Source organism: Staurois parvus, unplaced genomic scaffold (assembly GCF_062004578.1).
Source record: "Staurois parvus isolate SC_StPar_1 unplaced genomic scaffold, SC_StPar_1.0 ptg000673l, whole genome shotgun sequence".
In the NCBI taxonomy this organism is placed as follows: domain Eukaryota; kingdom Metazoa; phylum Chordata; class Amphibia; order Anura; family Ranidae; genus Staurois; species Staurois parvus.
In genome coordinates, this window is record NW_028318469.1 from 1,111,856 (window position 1) to 1,132,397 (window position 20,542).

Below are 20,542 nucleotides of genomic sequence, written 5' to 3' on the forward strand. Positions count from 1 at the left end.
ATATACAATCATGTGCTTGGAAGGTGACAAGTAATCTAAGCACTTGAAGCAAGTCCACATAAACAAAGGTATAGGCTAAAGACACTATACTGACTGGGAACTGGTAAAACAAGGCCAAAGTAACAACCTCTTCTACCACTAAAGAATCAGATGTTAAAACTACCCATATTAAATAAACAAACAGGAGATATAGCTGGTTTCTTTTGCCATTTTTGAATACCTGGCTCTAGGTAGCTATACTGAGCAAGAGACTTCATTTCTAAGCAATCCAGCTCAAAGGTGTCCGTTTCTCTTCCAGAATAGTGCCGAACCATCTGCTTATTCACCATGCACACACATCCAAGCTGGACCACAGACCGCAGCAGCAAGGGGACCTAAGTATGCAAATTAACAAGCAAGAACTATTAAACACATACTTCATGAAAGTGTAAGTTCAGTAGAAATTTCTATTTTGCTTGTGCTTATACAGTTTGTTTGAGATTTTCCCTTTTTTGTTAAACATAACCACTTGGCCTAACATCTAAATTTACATGAAAACATGCGGCAAGCAACTACTGCCAAATTGTTAATGTAGCCTCAAAAACATACAGAGCAACTACCTGAGTCTCATACACTCCTTCAATATCGGGGGCAGACAAGTCTGCATTGATTTCATTGATGTGCTCCTGGTACATGTCTTCAGGCACTGAATACTCATACAGGTGGTACACTGGATTGGAGCGAGGTAAGATTCTGTTCACCTGCAGAAGACAGAATAAATTCAATTTAATGGTACATGTAGAGTCTACCACATAATATCAGAGTCATCATAGTATTTGCTAATATTGTAATGTTATGTTTTGCCTGGATATTGCTTTACGCTGCAAGATATAAAAAGACAAAAATGGCACACCCCCCCCCAAAAAAAATAAACATCACTCCAGCAAATATTTATAATTTTTAGACATTAACTGCTTCTACATTCTATATAGTACTGAAAAGGGTTTTAAACAACCCTAACTCCTGGATACAATTATTATAAGCTAAAGCATTTCTGGTACTCACCCTTCTGTACACTGCGCCCTCCTCTGTTTTGGGCACACGCTGATTGACAAAGAAAATGCGTGGTATATTGATCTTGATGCAATGCAGGTCGCTGCCAATCACAGCCCATAAACGGAAGATACCTGGTTGGCTACTATCTCCGATCTTTATAAAAAGAGAATAACATTTATTTTGACAGTAGGTGTGATGCAACATACTAAAAATGTACATAAGATAATATTAGAAACCTGCACGATCTGCCAGGGCATGTCGAGGATGCTACGAGCCGTTCTACGCAGGAAGTTGCCTAACCCAGCAGCTTGGGTTTCTCGAACTATACCTCCTGCTCCGGAAGCTGCATCTCCATCCTCTAAACGACGCTTCTTTTGACGATCTTTGCGCTGGCGAGCCTGAAGCTCCCACTTTTTCTTGTGGTAACGCAACCAGAGAAGTCTCTCTTCCTACAGAGGGCATGAGACAGATGTTATATATCTACCTCCTGGAAACCAGCAAATAAAAACCAGAGACAGTAAAAGAAAACAATTAACTCACTTTTGTAGTACCAAGAGGAGGAGGAGGACCCAGGACCTCTCTCCAAGACTGTGTAAGTGCCACATCTTGGGAGTCACCCTGGCTTTCCTCAGCTGTCGGTATACGTTTCCTTTTTGTACTTATAGGAATAGCAGGCTGGAGGCGTTTTCCTACACCAAAATCTTCAATATCTGGAGTCTGAGAAGGAACTTGCTCCTGGAGCTGAGCTGTTACCTTAATATAAACAGCAAAAACTCCTTGTGATCAGCAATATGTTACTGCAAATAAAACTAAACACATAAGGTAAAGCTGCTCTTCAAAAAAAAAACGAAGAAAAAAAAAAACATCTCAGACCTGTCTGTTCCCAAAGTGACTACTGAGCAACCACACTGATGATGACATCTACTGCTCTTGTATAGTTAATTTACCAGTCACTGATGCTATTATTCATAGTTTTATGTCATTGTATGAAAAACACGATAACGGCTATATTCCAATGACCAAAGTGACAGAAAAATAAATTTGACCTTACAACATAACCCAGATGCACAATTCAGCATCACAAATAACTTTGTACTCTACAGTACATTGTGTCTGTCGGTCTCAAGTATGACCTCGGGGGGGGGTCTTCATCAGCAAAAGAATCTTAAGCCTAATTTCACATAAGCAGTTGTAATGTTTCTGTGCTTGGATATTACTTCTGAATAAAAAGTAATTTCCATCTCACTGTGGGTTAAAATGTCATTATCATTGCTCTGGATAAAAAATCCTGTTAGCAAATATCTAATTGCCGGATGCAATATGGAAACAGTGTTCATACTGTATCCGATCTAATTACCAAACCACTATGGTTTCATGTGAATTGTCAATGGAAGCATGAGCATTTTCACAACTGCAACTCAAATACCACACAACCAGTAATTAAGACTTAATGAGATCACTTCAAAGCAGAAACTAGGGTAAAAGCAAGCATTGTTGGGAAATTACTAAATATTCATGAATGCAAGCTCACTCTAAAGCCTAGAATGGATATCATTTTAAGTAAAGGCAGAGACTATGAAACAATGATGACCAGATTTATCTGCTTACTAACACAATTTGCAAAGATGGCAAAGCATAAAAAAAAAAAAAAAAAAAAAAAAAAGCATTAACCAGAGTTTTAGAGAACAGCTCCACCTTATGGACAATCTAAAAACAAAAGTACAGCAGAAGTGGTTACTGGGTAATGTGGATAATGTACTTGACAGAATTGGAAGAAAAAGCCATCTTACATACCCACTCGAGGCAAAAATTATTTTTATCGTGGAAAGGGGCTTTAATATAAGTAAAAAATATAAATCTTATTATTTTGATAACTAATCACTTTAACCGTACTTTAATTTTCCTTATGCAAGCATTACTTAAGCTATATGCCAAACATATCACTTTAACAGTATGTAATCAGAGTTCTTTGGTTGGCGTTTATTTAGCACTTGTAGAACACTGCCCAAAATAGGTTTTAACCCGCTCCCACTCTATCCAAAACTAAAAAAAGAAAAAAAAATGCATGTATACTTAGGAGGGTAGTAGTCAGAAAACCAGGCATTTAAATCAAGGTGGTAGAATAATAGGTTTCCTGGGAGACAAAATCTATAGTCAACCTGTTTTTTGCCTTCAACAGTGAACAATTCATTTATCCTCTTCTGCTTATAGATGTCATTCTTCTCAAGCAACTTCTTATGTAGCCAGTCTGGGTGTCTTACACGGGGAACAGGATTCTTCACCTAACCAAGGGAAGAGAATTACAGGTACCATTATGTGTGCATAATATAAATACACACTCACGGCCACTTTATTAGGTACACCTGTTCAATTGCTTGGTAAGACAAATTGCTAATCAGCCAAATCACATGGCAGCAACTCAATGCATGTAGATGTGGTGAAGATGACTTGCTGAAGTTCAAACCAAGCATCAGAAAGGGGAAAAAGGGGGATTTAAGTGACTTTGAACGTGGCATGGTTGCTGGTGCCAGACAGGCTGGTCTGAGTATTTAAAAAACTACTGAGATTTTCACACACAACCATCTCTAGGGTTTACAGAGAATGGTCTGAAAAAGAAAATATCCAGTGAGCAGCAGTTGTGTGGACGAAAATGTCTTGTTGATGTCAGAGGAGAATGGGCAGACTGTTTTGAGATGATAGAAAGGCAACAGTAACTTAAATAATCACTTGTTACAATCAAGGTATGCGGAATAGCATCTCTGGATGCACAAGTCAAACCCTGAAGCAGATGGGCTACAGGAGCAGACAACCACTCCGGGTGCCACTCCTGTCAGCCAAGAACAGGAAACAGAGTCTACAAATCGTACAGGCTCACCAAAATTGGACAATAGAGGATTGGAAAAACGTTACCTCGATTTCCCTAGGAGATGGCTGTGCGTGAAAATCCCAGTAGATCAGCAGTTTTTGAAACTCAGACCAGCCCTTCTGGCAACAACAACCATGTCACATTCAAAAATCACTTACATTTCTTTTCTTCCCTATTCTGATGCTCGTTTGAACTTCAGCAAGTCATATTCACCACGTCTACATGCCTAAATGCATTGAGTTGTGTGATTAGCAATCTGTGTTACCAAGCAATTGAACAGGAGTACCTAATAAAGTGGCCTGTGAGTGCATGTATACACACACACACACACACACACACACACCAAACATTTCTTGGCATTTAACAAATATATCTAGAGCAGTGGTTCTCAACCTGTGGGTCACGACCCCTTTGGGGGTCGAACGACCCTTTCACAGGGGTCGCCTAAGACCATCGGAAAAAACATATTTCTGATGTGTAAAGAGCAGCTACTGTGTAGAAAGCAGCTACTGTGCTGAAAGCAGCTGTATTGGAGGTAAAACGACACTTCATGAAATATAATTACTGGGTAAACAATGTTATGGTTGGGGGTCACCACAACATGAGGAACTGTATTAAAGGGTCGCGGCATTAGGAAGCTTGAGAACCACTGATCTAGAAGATGTGGAAAGGTTGGTCGTACCTGCTGTAATGCTGCAGGAATAGTAATGATCTTCTGGATAGCACTGCCCAGTCGCTCAATATAATAATCCCAGTCTAGAATCTACAAGAAGGATAGACAAAAAAATATATGAAGGGCATTTAAAGGAACCTGTACTGAAAGTGTGGATCAAATGCTTTTGTTACACTGAGTTACCGATTCTAAAATTATGCAGATAAGGAGCTTCTGCCATAACTTTTTAAAATCTGCATACTTGTTTCAAGTCAGTGACTTAGAAAGTATTCCATCCAGAGACTGCCAGGCAATTTGTATTCTTAATTTCAAGGCATCAAGTTTACCTTTAATAAATGCACTCACATTGAGAAAAGAAAAAAAATGTGCATTTAACCGCTTCCATACAGGGCACTTTTACCCCCTTCCTGTCCAGGCCAATTTTCAGGTTTCAGCGCTCTCACTTTGAATGACAATTGCGCGGTCATACAACATTGTACCCAATCTAAAATTTTATCATTTTCTTCACACAACTAGAGCTTTCTTTTGGTGGTATTTAATCACCGCTGGGCGTTTTTCTTTGTTTCTGGTATAAAAGTTTGCAAATAAATAATTGTTCTTCATAAATTTAGACCAAAATGTATTCTACTACATGTTTTTGGTGAAAATAACCCAAATTAGTATTTAGTTTGTAGGAAAGTTATAGAGTTCACAAACTATGGGATATATCTGAAAATTGATCAATCCTGAAGTATTGACGGCCAATCTCATTTCTTGAGGTCCAAGAATGTCAGAACAGTACAGATATCCCCCAAATGACCCCTTTTTGCAAAGTAGACAGTCCGACGTATTTCATAAGAGGCATGGCGAGTTTTTTTTTATTTTTTTGTCATAATTTTTCGGAAATTAATAAAAAAAGGTTTACTATTTTTTTTTTTTTTACATACTGTCACCAGTGCAGTACAGCGTTATCATATAACTGGCATGGCAGTGATCAGGGACACTGACTGGTGACAGTACAGAAAAAAAAAAAAAAAAATTTGATAATTTTTTTTTTTAAACTTTTTATTTGTTTATTACTTTTTTTTTCTCTTTTTTTAAGATTTTTTTTTTTTTCACATTTCACTATGACCAAAGTAGTATAATGTTACCATGTTACCATAGTAACATTGTACTACTTTGGAGAAGTGATCAGTATTTTTTTTTTTTTTTTTTTTTTACACAAGCATTTACCTGAATGAAATCGATTCATTCAGGATTTTTTTTTTTCTCTTAACTGTGATTTGGCCACAGCTGGGCTGTGATTGGCCCAGGTTGTGCATGTGATCGCTGTGACCATTCACAGCTAGACACTTGTATACAATGGATGGCCTGAAAGGACGCCATATGGTGTCCACCAGGAGGGAGGAGGTGTTTTGCTGGCCACCATCAGGTTATAGGCCGGGCGGGAACCTGTTAATACATTTTTCACTTGTGCCTGTAGTACATTATAACAACTATCAGTGCAGTCCAAGTACCTGCAGACTCCTGTCCTAGGGCCATACAGGAGGCATGGACCTACTGTCAAGGGGCTGGAGAAGTGCAGTGACTTCACCACAGCTGTGCTTTATTAAGATCTGCTGCTGCGGTGGCAGGTGGGACTTCAACTCACAGATTTTTCTTAATGGAAGATATGACTGTGTGGGCAGAACAATGCACAGCAATGACAAATTGAAAATATTACAGAATGCTGTATGGAGAAGGTCATGGTGAATGTGACCATGTTTTATATTACACCATATTAATGGGTGTAACATAAACATGATCACAAACAGGAACTTAGCCTAGAAAGTATATTAGCAATGGCAGTTCCTGTAGTGCTTAGGATTAGGTTTCTATTAAAGATAGGTTCACCTTAAAAAAAAAATTTATACAAAAAAAGCAAATTTTTTAAATGCAAAAGAATTGCATATATATAGGGAGCTTCTACAGCAATGCATCTGTGATCAGCAGGTTGTAGGTGTAGTGTCAGGCTCCTGCAGACTGTCTGTGTAGCTGTCTGCCCATACCTTTAATGTGGGCAGGCAGTTACTGAATGACAGGAAGATCAATTAACTACCTAAAGCGCTCATGAGCGCCCTGATAGTTCATTGAGAACTACAAGCGGTCAGCCGCAAAGGACTATGTTTAAGATTGACACGGGAGCGAAGCCCTGCATGGTCATGCGCTTTTTGAATTGTGACAGCCAGTGCAGGAAGAAGGTCCCCAGCCTGCTATCAAAGGGAGGATCGGGGGGAGAACAGGCAGATGCTGAACAGGTTACACCCTAAATATGAGGTGTAACATGTTTACAAAAGTGAACTTATCCTTTAAGGGAAAAACAAAAAAAGCTGCCTTTAAATCACTGACCGAACGAATGTCTAAGTCTTGCAGGGAAGGATTTTTCAGCCATTTGCGCAGGTAATGTCTCTTCACTCCCACCTCAGCTTGGAAAATTGCAAGTGGAATGGCTCTAGAAAGTAAGACAAATACAAAAATGACAAACAAAAGCTCAGTGCAAATATCCTACAAATATGAGCTAGTGTACCTCTGACATCATCATCAGCACTCACATCTTGGCTGCTACTGTTGCCTACAGGAGCTTGGGACACTGAAAATAAGCCAGCTCCCAGTATAACCTCTCCTCTACCCAGTATGCCTCAGTTTTCTAAGAAAGCAAGGTTAAAAGGCAAGGGGGAAAAAAAAAAAGAAAGAAAGAAAGAAAGAAACACCGCACACAGAGGACCTGTGTCCTTTACAGCAAGCACAAAAAAATCTCATTTTGTTTATCAGCCATTGAGGGACACAGAACTTTAGGAACAGTCAGAATGTTCAAAAGCAGACCAAAGTGGGGGAACAACAGCTATAGACCCAAGAATTTGGGAGCCATCTAGAACACAAGATACCTGAAGAACCAATGCCAGAGTCTGTAGGAACAGTGGGAGTGGGATTCCTTCTCCCTTTCCTGCATTGAGGTAGGAAGTACTCTGATCACTAAAGACTATGTCAAGAATTGGTCTGAAGGGGCGATTTCCCTCAAAACCAGTGACTTAAGCATGTAGCCAGAGTCTGCAGACATCTGTCTCATTGCTTCTAATAAGCCAACATGACTGAAACACAAGGTTCAAGACATTCGTGCTCTCCATGACAGGATGAACTATCCCAGGGACAGCCAGATCTGCTTTAAAGGGAATCTACCCATTCTGAATGTAAATGAAAACTAATGTAGGCACTACAGCTAAGGATCGGTAAGCTGCACTATATTACATTTTTATGTTTGGGTGTAATAACGCTTTTTGCTTGTGTTAGATAAAAATGGTTGCAGTTAAAAAGAAGCTCCCATCTGTACCAGTAAATTAGGACATTCTGTTGAAATCCAAACTATACTCCTGTATTCCCCGTTTTGAACCCTTAGCCTTACTTATCTCACAGATCAACAGCTTTCTGTCTCACATTATGGCAAAATGTCTCTCACTCTTTCTCCCTGAAGCCTACACCTCTTGATACAAGAAAGCATTTTGCTGGCTTTAGAAACTGCAGCTTGGCATTGCATGCTATTATTAAATTCTATGTTCTACCAGAACACTCAGATCTATCACCACAATTGACTCCCGAGCTTTTCTCCTAGTATGTAGGATTCATGCATGTTTTCAGCCCCAAAGTGCATAACTTTGCATTTATCAACACTAAACTGAACGTCCACATAGTAGCCCAATAAAATAGTACACTGAGGTTGGCTTGTAAGTCGGACACATCCCTTAAGGACGTAATTTCACTGCATCGCTTGGTGTCATCTGCAAATATGTATTTTTAATCCCAAACCCTATATATCACTTATAAATGTTAAAAAGTAAAGGCCCCGAAACAGAACCTTGAGGAACAATAATAAAAACCTAGAAGACCATTCGGAGTATGAATCATCAAGTGCTTTTCTCTGAATATGGTCTTTTAGCCTATTTTCTATCCATTTACAAACTCAGTTTTCTAAGCCTGTGGACTGTAATTTAAAGATTAGATACGTGTTGAGAACTGTGTCAAATGCTTTGGCAAAATCCAAGTATACTGTGTTCACAGCCACTCCTTTGTCTAAATTTTTCCTTACCTCCTCATACAAGAAATCAGATTTGTTTGACAACTTCAGTACTTTGTGAATCCATGTTGACTACTGCTTGAAATCTTTTCTAGCAAAAACTTATCTATATGGTCTTTTATTTAACTCAAGTATCTTTCTGACTATAGAAGGTAAACTAACCAGTCTATAGTTTCTTGGTAAAGGCTTTGTTCCCTTTTTAAATATTGGCACCACATTGGCCTCACGCCAATCCAGTGGTACCATGCCAGTCATTAAGGGGGCTCTAAAAAATAGGAACAAAGGCTTACATATAACAGAGCTCAGCTCTTTGAGGACCCTTGGGTGTAAGCTGTCTAGCCCCAGTGCATTATTCTACTTTATTTTGTCTAAATGTTCCTGGAGCATGTCAGTTTTGAGCCATTGTGTATCTTTTGGGGCTATTTCAATATTAACCCCATTAAGGAATTTAGCCTCCACATTTTCCTTTGTATACACAGAGCTGAAGAAGGTATTTAATAAATTAGCCTTCTTTATGTCCTCAGTAACCAACTCAAAAATAACTAATAAAATTTCTACATCAGGGGTCCTCAAACTTTTTAAACAGGGGGCCAGTTCACGGACCTTAACACTGTTGGGGGGCCAGACTATAGTTTGAAAAAAATATTAAATTCCTATGTGCACCGCACACGTTATTTGTAGTGGAAAAAAAAAATACAATATTTAAAATGCACTGTACACTGAAATGCACTGGACACCAAATGCACTGTACTCTGTAATGCACTGGACACTGCAATGCACTGTACTCTGTAATGCACTGGACACGGCAATGCACTGTACTCTAATGTACTAGACGCCAAAGGCACTGTACTCTGTAATGCACTGGACACCGCAATGTACTGTACTCTGTAATGCACTGGACACCGCAATGCACTGTACAGTAACACACTGGACACCGCAATACACTAACGCTCTGGACACCGCAATGCACTGTACACTAACACACTGGATACCACAATGCACTGTACCTGGTGCCTGGTGTGTTCTCCTCCTCTCCTGCTGCTCCTCTGGCTGCAGCAGGTGAAATCAGGGACTTCCAGGCTGCCGCTCGCTGGGTCCTCGTGAGGAGCCTAGCTATTTGCCGGTCTGTTTTTTTTTTGTTTGTTTTTTTGGTGGGCCAGATAAATGGCTTTGGGAGGCCGTATCTGGCTCGCAGGCTGTAGCTTGAGGACCCCTGGTCTACATGCTCAGACTTTACCTATGTACTATTCATAAATAAATATTTAAAATGGATTGCTATTATGTTAATAGTGGTAAAGTGATGATAATAAATAACTGTCAGTGTCCATACAAATGATCAAACAATGTCCATAAAAGTGACAAAGTGCAAAATAAGTGCTAATGCAAAAAAGTTCTAATAATGAATCATTCATATAACAGCAGTATAAAGTGCTAATGATCGTAAAGTGGCAATTGTTAACAAATGACAATATCAGATTGTCAATATCATATAAAAGACAATTCAAAGTCCATAAAAGTGACAATGTAGAGACCCAGATGAATATGATCTCAAGTAAGTGCTTCACATGCTAGAATGAATATTCGGTGATGTGCCAGGAATGTGGTAAGATTACGCACTCACCAGATGCATCCTTAAGGATGCAGTAAAGCAAGTTTTTTTACTCTACGGATGGATTAAATAAATACTATTGTAGAAATTACTACACTATGGGCATCCTTTTCTTTGGCTCTTTATGAGCTAACAAACCCACAGAGCCCATCACAGAGGACGGCTGAGGTGCTGCAGATAACCCAGGGGAAGGGGATCCTTCTGACCAGACCAGGCTGTGTGCATCCTTAAGGGGACCTCCGGCTGACCACATTACTTATGAATGCGTATTAATATAACGCATGTGGTGAGTGCGTAATCTTACCACATTCCTGGCACATCACCGAATATTCATTCTAGCATGTGAAGCACTTACTTGAGATCATATTCATCTGGATCTCCACATTGTCACTTTTATGGACATTGAATTGTCTTTTATATGATATTGACAATCTGATATTGTCATTTGTTCACAATTGCCACTTTATGATCATTAGCACTTTATACTGCTGTTATATGAATGATTCATTATTAGAACTTTTTTTGCATTAGCACTTATTTTGCACTTTGTCACTTTTATGGACATTGTTTGATCATTTGTATGGACACTGACAGTTCTTTATTATCATCACTTTACCACTATTAACATAATAGCAATCCATTTTAAATATTTATTTATGAATGGTTCATCATTAGCACTGGTTTTGCACTGCATATACTTTTTGATGGTCATCAGTGTCTTAGCGCTGCACCTTTACTTATCTTACTGGTTTGGAGGTTTTTTTGGTTGCCTTTTCGGTACGTAAGCAGCTCATGTTTTAGCGCTCACTTGTCTGCTTTTATTTACCTATACTATTAATATATTTGACGTATTTTTGGGGGTTTGTCTCTTTTACAAACGGTTAGTTTTCAATTTTTGCATCCTTGATTTCTTTTTTTACATATTTTGTTATATTTACTTTACCTGTCTACTCTTACATTTGTCATTCCACTCATGATTTACTATTGGGTCTGGGATAATGCTCCACGATCTAGGAGGGATGACTGGTTACTTCATAAGCTGATGTAAGATGTTACCTCTATGGTAGTATGGTATATGACCTCATGTACCATTGACTGGGATGTCTGACCTCTTTTCTGACTAGTTTATCACTTTGTCACCCTGTTAACTTCTTTGTCTATGGTAACTGTCTAAAATAAAGTATTTATTTAAAACAATTATGCCATAGCATGACAAGTCAGAGCACGCAGCACAGATGCCATCCATGATACTTTACTACATGAGCAAATAAGAAGTATGGCACTTGCATGTGTCTTAAGGGTTATAACAGGATGCACAGGGTAAGCTGTAAAGTGCTCCTCTTGAAGACACATTTTAAGTGCCAAACTTTCTATTTGTGTAAATCACGTGATATGGGCTATATTTGCTAAACAAAATATTATGCTTTCTATTTTCATACTAATCTTATATTTCAGCATAGCTACAAGGCTTTGTTAAAAAGGTACTGTAGTTGGGAAAAGGTTAGGATGGGTATATTCCATTCTAATGTGGTTAAACCATCGATCCAATATACTTCTTTCACCCACCAAATAAATGACAAAAGAGTGACATCTCACCTCTCTGTGACAGGAGACCCTTCAGGTTTGCGAGATATAACATAACGACAACTAAGTCCAGCATCCTTCACCATTTGGTCTCCTAAAAACTCAGCAAGACGTTTGGCAGTACTGATAGAAGTGGATTTTTGCTCTCCATAATCCTCTAGTCGTCTGGACATGGAGCGATTCTCAGAGATCAACTCAAACAACTCAGAGTCTGGCATGTTGGCAGCCTTAAGAAAGAAGCTAAAAATTAACATATATTGAAAAATCCAATCCTAAATTGGCCAGTCATCTAAACCACTCTAAAATACTAAATCAATGCCTACAACAGTGATAAATACAATTTTTTATTTATATATAAAAAATTCCACTGGCTGATGCCTAAATGGATGGTGAGGGGGCTAGACACTCTATGATGTCAAGCAATTACTGAAAGGTCTTACAATTGAATCAGTCACTGACAAAAAGAAAACCTGCTGACCAATCAAAAGCGGCCTAGCTGTTACTGTCAACCCTGCAAATAGAGGACAGAAAGCCACAAGGATTTCAGATCCGCATGGTTTTGCTCTTCTCTCCATGCAACTGCATGCGGCAGGTGGGAGGGAGGAAAATCAGCGGAAAATCACAGATCGAGTTCTACAGTGAGAATCCTGGAGCATTGCCACTTAACCATTTTCCCTTGGTCCTATAGCAGTTTTAATGCTACAGGGTGGCATTCCTGTGCAAAATCACGTAAATAAACGTCATTTTGCACTTCTGCCACACTGGGGACTTGCGTGCACTCCAGGAGGCAATCTTCAGCTGTGAACTGTCACAGCACAAAAAACAATCTACAAACCCCAGCAACCATGTGCTCAATGGCACCTACAGGTCATCAGTCAGGGAGGAAGAACATAGCTGTATCTGTGTTTACATAGATACAGTTCTGTTGTGACAGGGGATAGTCATGAATCCTGTGTTTGCAGAGCTGAGAACACAATACATCATTTCTCCAAGTAAAAGGAACACCTAGTGTACATCAAGCACATAGCTAGACACACACTTAACCCTTTGATCACCCTAGATGTTAACCCCTGCCCAACAAGCGTCATTAGTACAGTGATCAATGCATGTTTTTAGCACTGATAACTGTATTAGTGTCTCTGGTTCCCACAAAGTGTCAGTTAGTTAAAAAATGTCTATCGCAATTTTGCAGTCCCGCTACAAGTTGCTGATGGCTGCCATTACTAGTATAAAAAAAAATAAAAATTCCAGTAAATGTACCGCTATAAAGTCTACAATTAACGTATGATAACTGTATTAGTGTCTCTGGTTCCCACAAAGTGTCAGTTAGTTAAAAAATGTCTATCGCAATTTTGCAGTCCCGCTACAAGTTGCTGATGGCTGCCATTACTAGTATAAAAAAAAATAAAAATTCCAGTAAATGTACCGCTATAAAGTCTACAATTAACGTATGCAATTATTGTTTTTTTTTTTTTTTTTTTAGCAAAAACGTACCAAAAAACTTGTGGCAACAAATGAGATCTGCAAAATACTCACCATGCCTCTTAACAAATGCCTTGGAGTGTCTACTTTCCAAAAAGTGGTCATTTGGGGGGGCGGGTGCTTCTATTATCCTGGCATTTCAGGACCAACATTAGAAACTTATGCCGCACTCCACCCACTTTTCTAACCATTTGAAGACCAAGCCTTTTCTAACACTTTTGTTAACTTGAAAAAAACTGGGTTTTTTTTTCGCTAGAAAATTACTTTGAACCCCCAAACAGTATATATATATTTTTAAAGCAGAGGCCCTAGAGAATAAAACAATGGGTGTTGAAACTTTTATGTGACACAGTATTTGCGCAGCAATTTTTTTGAAGAAAAAAAATACACTTTTTAGAATTTTAATGCACAAAAACACAATATATTGCCCAATTGTTTGATGAAATATTAAAGATGATGTTACCCCGAGTAAATGGATACCAAACATGACATCCTTTAAAACTGCACATGCTTGGGCAACAGCGACAAATTAAGTAAATTTTTTATATCCATAGGCGACACTTTAAAAGCCTTTACAGGTCACCACTTTAGACACAGGAGGTCTAGTGCTAGAATTACTACATTCGTGGTGATACCTCACATGCATGGTGCAATCTCGGTTTACATACTGTCATGGAACTGCTGCTTGCGTGTGCCTTTGCGCGCAAGCACGGGGATGGGGTGAATGTTTTTTTTTCTTAATTATTTATTTTACTTTTTTTTACTTAATATTTTTACACTGTCACTTTCATTTTTTTTTTTTTTAAATTGTTATCGCAGGAAAACTAAATATCCTTGTGATAGCATTAGGCTGTGACAGGCACTCTTTTCTGAGAAATCTGGGGTATATTAGACTCCAGATCTCTCCTCTGCCCTTCAAGAACCTGATCACACCAAGATCAGTGTGATCATATGCTTTCCCAATTTTAAAATGGTGCTGTTTATATCTGGCACAACGGAAATGATGAAATGCTTATAGCTTCCGGTCTCTTAGACCATAGAGATGATTGGAGGCATTCCAGTCTCCGATCAGCTCTATTGCCAGCCAGCAGAACTGCTGACTGCATTTTTGGGTTCCCCTGTGGGATGGTCAAGCCCAAGAAAACCTTGGAAGGCGGCGGGAGTCCCTTTCTGCTGCTTGTATAAATTATCCAGCATCTGATTAGCAGCTAGGATTGTTTTTACATGAAAGCCAACCTCCAGCTGAAAAAAAAACAATATCAGGATGATGCCTGTAGCTACAGGCATCATCCCGCTATAACCACTAAAAGTCCAGCAACAAACCAGTACAGTGCTGGTCAATGTTGGATATATATGTAATAGCAGAGAATATGGGCATATGATGAATTGGATCTGTGGACCAATATGACCACAATTCATTCTTTTTTGTAATGCCCATGTTGAGGCCCAAAAATGTATTACATTTGGAAACTGTGATAGGTTTCCATGCAAATTATATGGCAAGAGCTGAATTTGGGTGGGCGTCGTCGTATTGTGCGCATAAACTGCTTTGGTCTACAATCAATTGATACAAATCAGCCATGAAAAACAGCGGAGGGGCTAAACGCTAGTGCTGGCAGTGAACAGGGCTGATCCTGCCAAAACTGCGTTTTGGTGGACACTATAAAAAGGAGGCACTAGTATAGTTCTGTTTGTGATCAATATATAGATCTGTACAAACACTACACTAGTATTGGCGGTGATCAGAAACCTAGAGCTTGAGTGCGATAGTGTGCGGGCAATCTAAAACTAGCTGACCCTGGCGCTATCTGATGTCGCTAGTGACAGTAATCAGTGAAAAATTCTATACACTTACACTGTACTAATGGCACTGGCTGGATGACGTGGTGATCAAAGGGTTAATAGGGGCAATCAAAGAGGCAAATGTGCTAATCTAACGTGTGTGTAAAATGTAGTGCTTTTACTCAGTGTCGTGTTTGTTTGTTCTCTTCCTGGATGGCATAGGGGGCACACACTCATGTGCCTGCACACCCGTAAAGAAAAAAAAACAACTTATTCTTACGTTTCTTTGCCCAGAGCTTCTGCTCGCCCACATGTTGTTGGCGGGCAAGTAAAAAAAAAATAAATACATTTTTTAAAACATTATTTCTTTTCTTTTTTTCACTTTAGTCAGAGTAGTGCAATCTTACCATAGTAACACTTTGCATTGCATGACCTTGCTTTGAACTATCATGAATGTGTCATGTTCATAAGAGTTCAATATAATAGTGATCTGTGATTGGTTCCAGCTGGTCACATGGTACAGGGTAAAAAGAATAATTAACGAGCGCTTGGAGATGAATAACAAGCAGCTGGCATGAAAGGCACAAACCTCAAACCTTCACACTATAATAACAACACATGCAGCTCTACAATTGGTTAATATAAAGTAACATATAAGGTAATACGTGATGAACTACTAGTGCTTAGTAGTGATTTAAGTGTCCTCATAACATAATGCAATAGTCCCAATAAACCGTGCAAAACGTGGTTGACTCCGTGCTGAAAAGTGTCTAATATTATGCACTCACCAGAAAGCGCATAATATGCGCATTTGAGTTGTCAGACCACTCCTGGTCCTAGAAAGTTGAACCTATGTGGATCATCTGGCAAGCTGTCACTCTGATGAGAATAAACTTTTCCTTGGCCAGCAGGGGGATTCCCGACATCCAGAGACCCTTAATAGCATTGATCCCAGGGTACAGGGTGCTGTGATTGGCCCCATGTGTCATGTCAGAGCTGTGGACCATCACAGCTCTCCAGGAACAGAAGCAAAGCTTTTATGAATCAGATTGAGTCATACAAACTGTGTCATTGTGATCATGTGATTGCATATCTAACACAGGGTTCATATTACCAGGATTCTCATTCTGCTGTGTCTGGCACAGCGCCAGCCTCTGCTGGCAAAAGACCAGCAATCTACGGGTATGTCACTGGTCCTGTAGCTGCCTCCCGTCTGCAGTACAATACAGGTGGGGGCCCGAAAGTGGTTTATCTGCCTCCATCCTCTGACACCAAGGTATACATCCCCACACGCCTTCTCCTTCCTCAGAGCTCAAATCAACAAAGTTCGCCACCTAATATATGTACCAGGCACCCTATAGCTCCACCCCTCTGTTAGGCAGGATGTTGCAGCATCAGATAAGGTTAAAGGTTATATAGAAAAAATAGAACAAGTTTTTTTCATAGAACAAACATTCAATCGGATTAAAAATTAACCAATCCATTTATGGAGTGCTCTCACAGTGAATGTGCACTTACAAACCCACGTGAATGACTGAACCGATCCCGGTGGGATGATGTAAATCACCTCGTCTGTGAAATTCTGGACCCACAGATAGAGACAAAGTAGCAGCAATGGCCGCTGGAACACACACCGCTATGGCGTACACACCTGTAAACAGGAAGTGTGTCACGCCACGTCACTTCCAGAAGCCAGCAGAAAGCGACGTGGACTATAACGTCACTATAAATCAGGACAATGCGCCCTCCCCTGAATCGCAAGATGTCCGAAAAGGGAAGGGGGGTTGGAATATTGACATATATATAAAATAGCCCTGTCTGTTGCCGGGTGCCCAATACAGATACATCAACTCTTTCGAACATGTGAAATAAATTATAAAAATATACGTTTTGATACAAGTACAAATACATATGTAAAAATGAGAGGACACAAAGGGGACAAAAAAAGAAGAGAAAGATTTATCTACTTAATGGTTATTTATTAAATTAAATATGAATGGCACGAACACCATTCTTTGTGATTTTGTATGGTGCTATTTAAAGTGGAAAATCACTGCATCTGACAACCACAAACCAAAAACGCGGTTTAGTTCTATTATGTTTAATTATAGCAAACGCACTAATCCATCCATGTCTCCATGTTTTATTTTGCTGAGAAATCATGTTGAAAACACCCCCTAGAATTTCTGACTTTGGCCATCTTGGGTAAGTGCAGATGATTCATGTAACAGTTACTTCCTGGAATCCATCTGCCCTTAACTGAAGCATGCAAGCAGGAGGGTGTGCTTAGCTGAGAAAACCCCACCTGAAGACTCCTGGCATGTATGACATCATGTGCCTAGGCATGGAAACCAGAAAGCAACTGAAGAAATGTAAAAAAAGTTTGAAACAAGTAAATTATATACTTTCCAATCAATTTACTAATACTAGCAAGATAAGGATTAAAAATAGTTTATGTTAACAGAGAGGGTGAAGTTCCGCTTTAAGTCCCCTCCAGACAGAGTATAAATATGAGTTTGTTTTAGAAGTATAAATGTGTTTTTTTTTTTTTATATACATGTATATTTTTAATATATTTATATCATGTTATACTTATTATTTTCTTATTAATAGTTACACATCTGATATTTTGGGGTAATCTTGTCTGCCCGGTTTTATTCTGTAAGTACTGTAGATGCAGGAGTATAAATGTGAGTTTGTTTTAAAAGTATAAATGTGTTTTATACAAGTATATTTTTTATATATTTATATCAGGTTCTACTTACTACTATTTTATTAACCCCTTTACGCTGGCCGCACACAAATGTGCGGCCTCCCGGCATCTGGGCCTAGACGCCGAGCGGCCGCACATTTGCTTTCATGTAACAAAAAACATATGTGCTGAGAGCGCGTGTCCTGCGCGCTCCCAGCACACATCCGGTACTCACGGAAAGGTCCTGGTCTGCTCTTTCAATCAGGACCTTTCCCGATCATGTGACCGCCGTGACGACGCGTCACATGATCCCTAAACCATGCCCCACCCGCCCCGCCTCCCGGCATCTGAAACTCTTAAAGGCCTGGGAGGCGCCGGCGGGAAGGGGTTAATAAGTAAACACATCTATGATATTTTTGGGTAATTCTGCTTACCCTGTTTTAACCTATTAAATTAAATTTTATTTAATCTATTAAACAACCATTAAGTAGATGCATCTTTCTCTTCTTTTTTGTCCCCTTTGTGTCTTATCTTTTTTTGATATGTATTTGTACCTGTATCAAAATGTATATTGTTTTTATAATATATGGGTATTGGTTCACCTGGCAACAGACAGGTCATAGTGATATTATATATACAGTATCTCACAGAAGTACACCCCTCACATTTTTGTAAATATTTTTATCTTTTCATGTGATAACACTGAAGAAATAACACTTTGCAACAATGTAAAGTAGTGAGTGTAAAGCTTGCATAACAGTGTAAATTTAGCAGAAAAAAAACAAAACAGAGCGCACTCTCCTCGTGCATTAACGCATAAACTATAAATTTATTAAAAAGATGAAAAAACATACTCACAAGCCATAAAGGTCATAAAAACAGACAAGAAGTCAAAGGTGCCAATTGTGGACAGCATGCGTCCTTGGATACAGTGCTAACGTGTTTCGGGAGTCGAACTCCCTTCCTCAGAGCAATAGATTTGAGCACCGGTTTCTGGTTACAGTGTAAATTTGCTGTCCCCTCAAAATAACTCAACATACAGCCATGAATGTCTAAACCGCTGGCAACAAAAGTGAGTACACCCATAAGTGGAAATGTCCAAATTGGGCCCAATTAGCCATTTTCCCTCCCCGGTGTCACGTGACTCAATGTTACAAGGTCTCAGGTGTAAATAGGGAGCAGGTGTGTTAAATTTGGTGTTATAGCTCTCACTCTCTCATAGTGGTCACTGGAAGTTCAACATGGCACCTCATGTCAAAGAACTCTCTGAGGATCTGAAAAAAATAATTGTTGCTCTACATAAAGATGGCCTAAGCTATAAGAAGATTGCCAAGACCCTGAAACTGAGCTGCAGCACGGTGGCCAAGACCATACAGCGGTTTAACAGTACAGGTACCACTCAGAACAGGCCTCGCCATGGTTGACCAAAGACGTTGAGTGCACATGCTCAGCGTCATATCCAGAGATTGTCTTTGGGAAATAGACATATGAGTGCTGCCAGCATTGTTGCAGAGGTTGAAGGGGTGGGGGTTCAGCCTGTCAGTGCTCAGACCATACGCCGCACACTGCATCAAATTGGTCTGCATGGCTGTTGTCCCAGAAGGAAGCCTCTTCTAAAGATGATGCACAAGAAAGCCCACAAACAGTTTGCTGAAGACAAGCAGACTAAGGACATGAATTACTGGAACCGTGTCCTGTGGTCTGATGGGACCAAGATAAACTTATTTGGTTCAGATGGTGTCAAACGTGTGTGGCGGAAACTAGGTGAGGAATACAAAGACAAGTGTGTCTTGCCTACAGTCAATCATGGTGGTGGGAGTGTCATGGTCTGGGGCTGCATGAGTGCTGCCGGCACTGGGGAGCTACAATTCATTGAGGGAACCATGAATGCCAACATGTACTGTGATATACTGAAGCAGAACATGATCCCCTTTCTTCGGCGACTGGACCGCAGGACAGTATTCCAACATGATAACGACCCCAAACACATCTCCAAGACAACCACTGCCTTGATAAAGAAGCTGAGGGCAAAGATGATGGACTGGCCAAGCATGTCTCCAGACCTAAACCCTATATTGAGCATCTGTGGGGCATCCTCAAACAGAAGGTGGGGGACCACAAGGTCTCTTAACACCCACCAGCGCCATGATTTCATCATGGAGGACTGGAAGAGGACTCCAGTGGCAACCTGTGAAGCTCTGGTGAATTCCATACCCAAGAGAGTTAAGGTAGTGCTGGAAAATAATGGTGGCCACACAATATATTGACACTTTGGGCCCAATTTGGACATTTTCACTTAGGGGTGTATTCACTTTTGTTGCCAGCGGTTTAGACATTAATGGCTGTGTGTTGAGTTATTTTGAGGGGAAAGCAAAATTTACACTGTTATACAAGCTGTACACTCACTACTTTACATTGTAGCAAAGTGTCATTTCTTCAGTGTTGTCACATGAAAAGATCGAATAAAATATTTACAAAAATGTGAGGGGTGTACTCATTTCTGTGAGATACTGTATATAAAGACTCCAACCCCCCTCTTCCCCTGTCAGACATCTTGTGCTTCAGCGTAGAGCACATTGTTTCGACTTATGGTGATGTCATGGTCTGCATTCGCTTCCTGCTGGCTTATGGAACTGACGTGACGCTCTTCCTGTTGACAGGTGTGCACACCATAGTGGTGAGTGTGCCCGGGGCCATTGTAACTGCTTTGCCTCTTTTTGTGCAGTGATATA

The 20,542-nt window shown here is 39.8% G+C and overlaps 1 protein-coding gene across 1 annotated transcript in view; it reads right to left on the reverse strand.

Annotated features, from left to right (window-relative positions):
* The window catches only part of POLE (DNA polymerase epsilon, catalytic subunit), a 128,357-nt gene that overhangs the window by 36,471 nt on the left and 71,344 nt on the right, over window positions 1-20,542 (reverse strand). The window contains exons 26-34 of the mRNA XM_089652208.1: window positions 11,867-12,081; window positions 6,942-7,044; window positions 4,584-4,664; window positions 3,195-3,317; window positions 1,576-1,788; window positions 1,272-1,484; window positions 1,045-1,188; window positions 600-740; window positions 221-374 (exon numbers count right to left, since the gene is read on the reverse strand). Coding sequence (XP_089508334.1) covers window positions 221-374; window positions 600-740; window positions 1,045-1,188; window positions 1,272-1,484; window positions 1,576-1,788; window positions 3,195-3,317; window positions 4,584-4,664; window positions 6,942-7,044; window positions 11,867-12,081 — 1,387 coding nt within the window. The remainder of the gene's footprint in view (window positions 1-220; window positions 375-599; window positions 741-1,044; window positions 1,189-1,271; window positions 1,485-1,575; window positions 1,789-3,194; window positions 3,318-4,583; window positions 4,665-6,941; window positions 7,045-11,866; window positions 12,082-20,542) is intronic.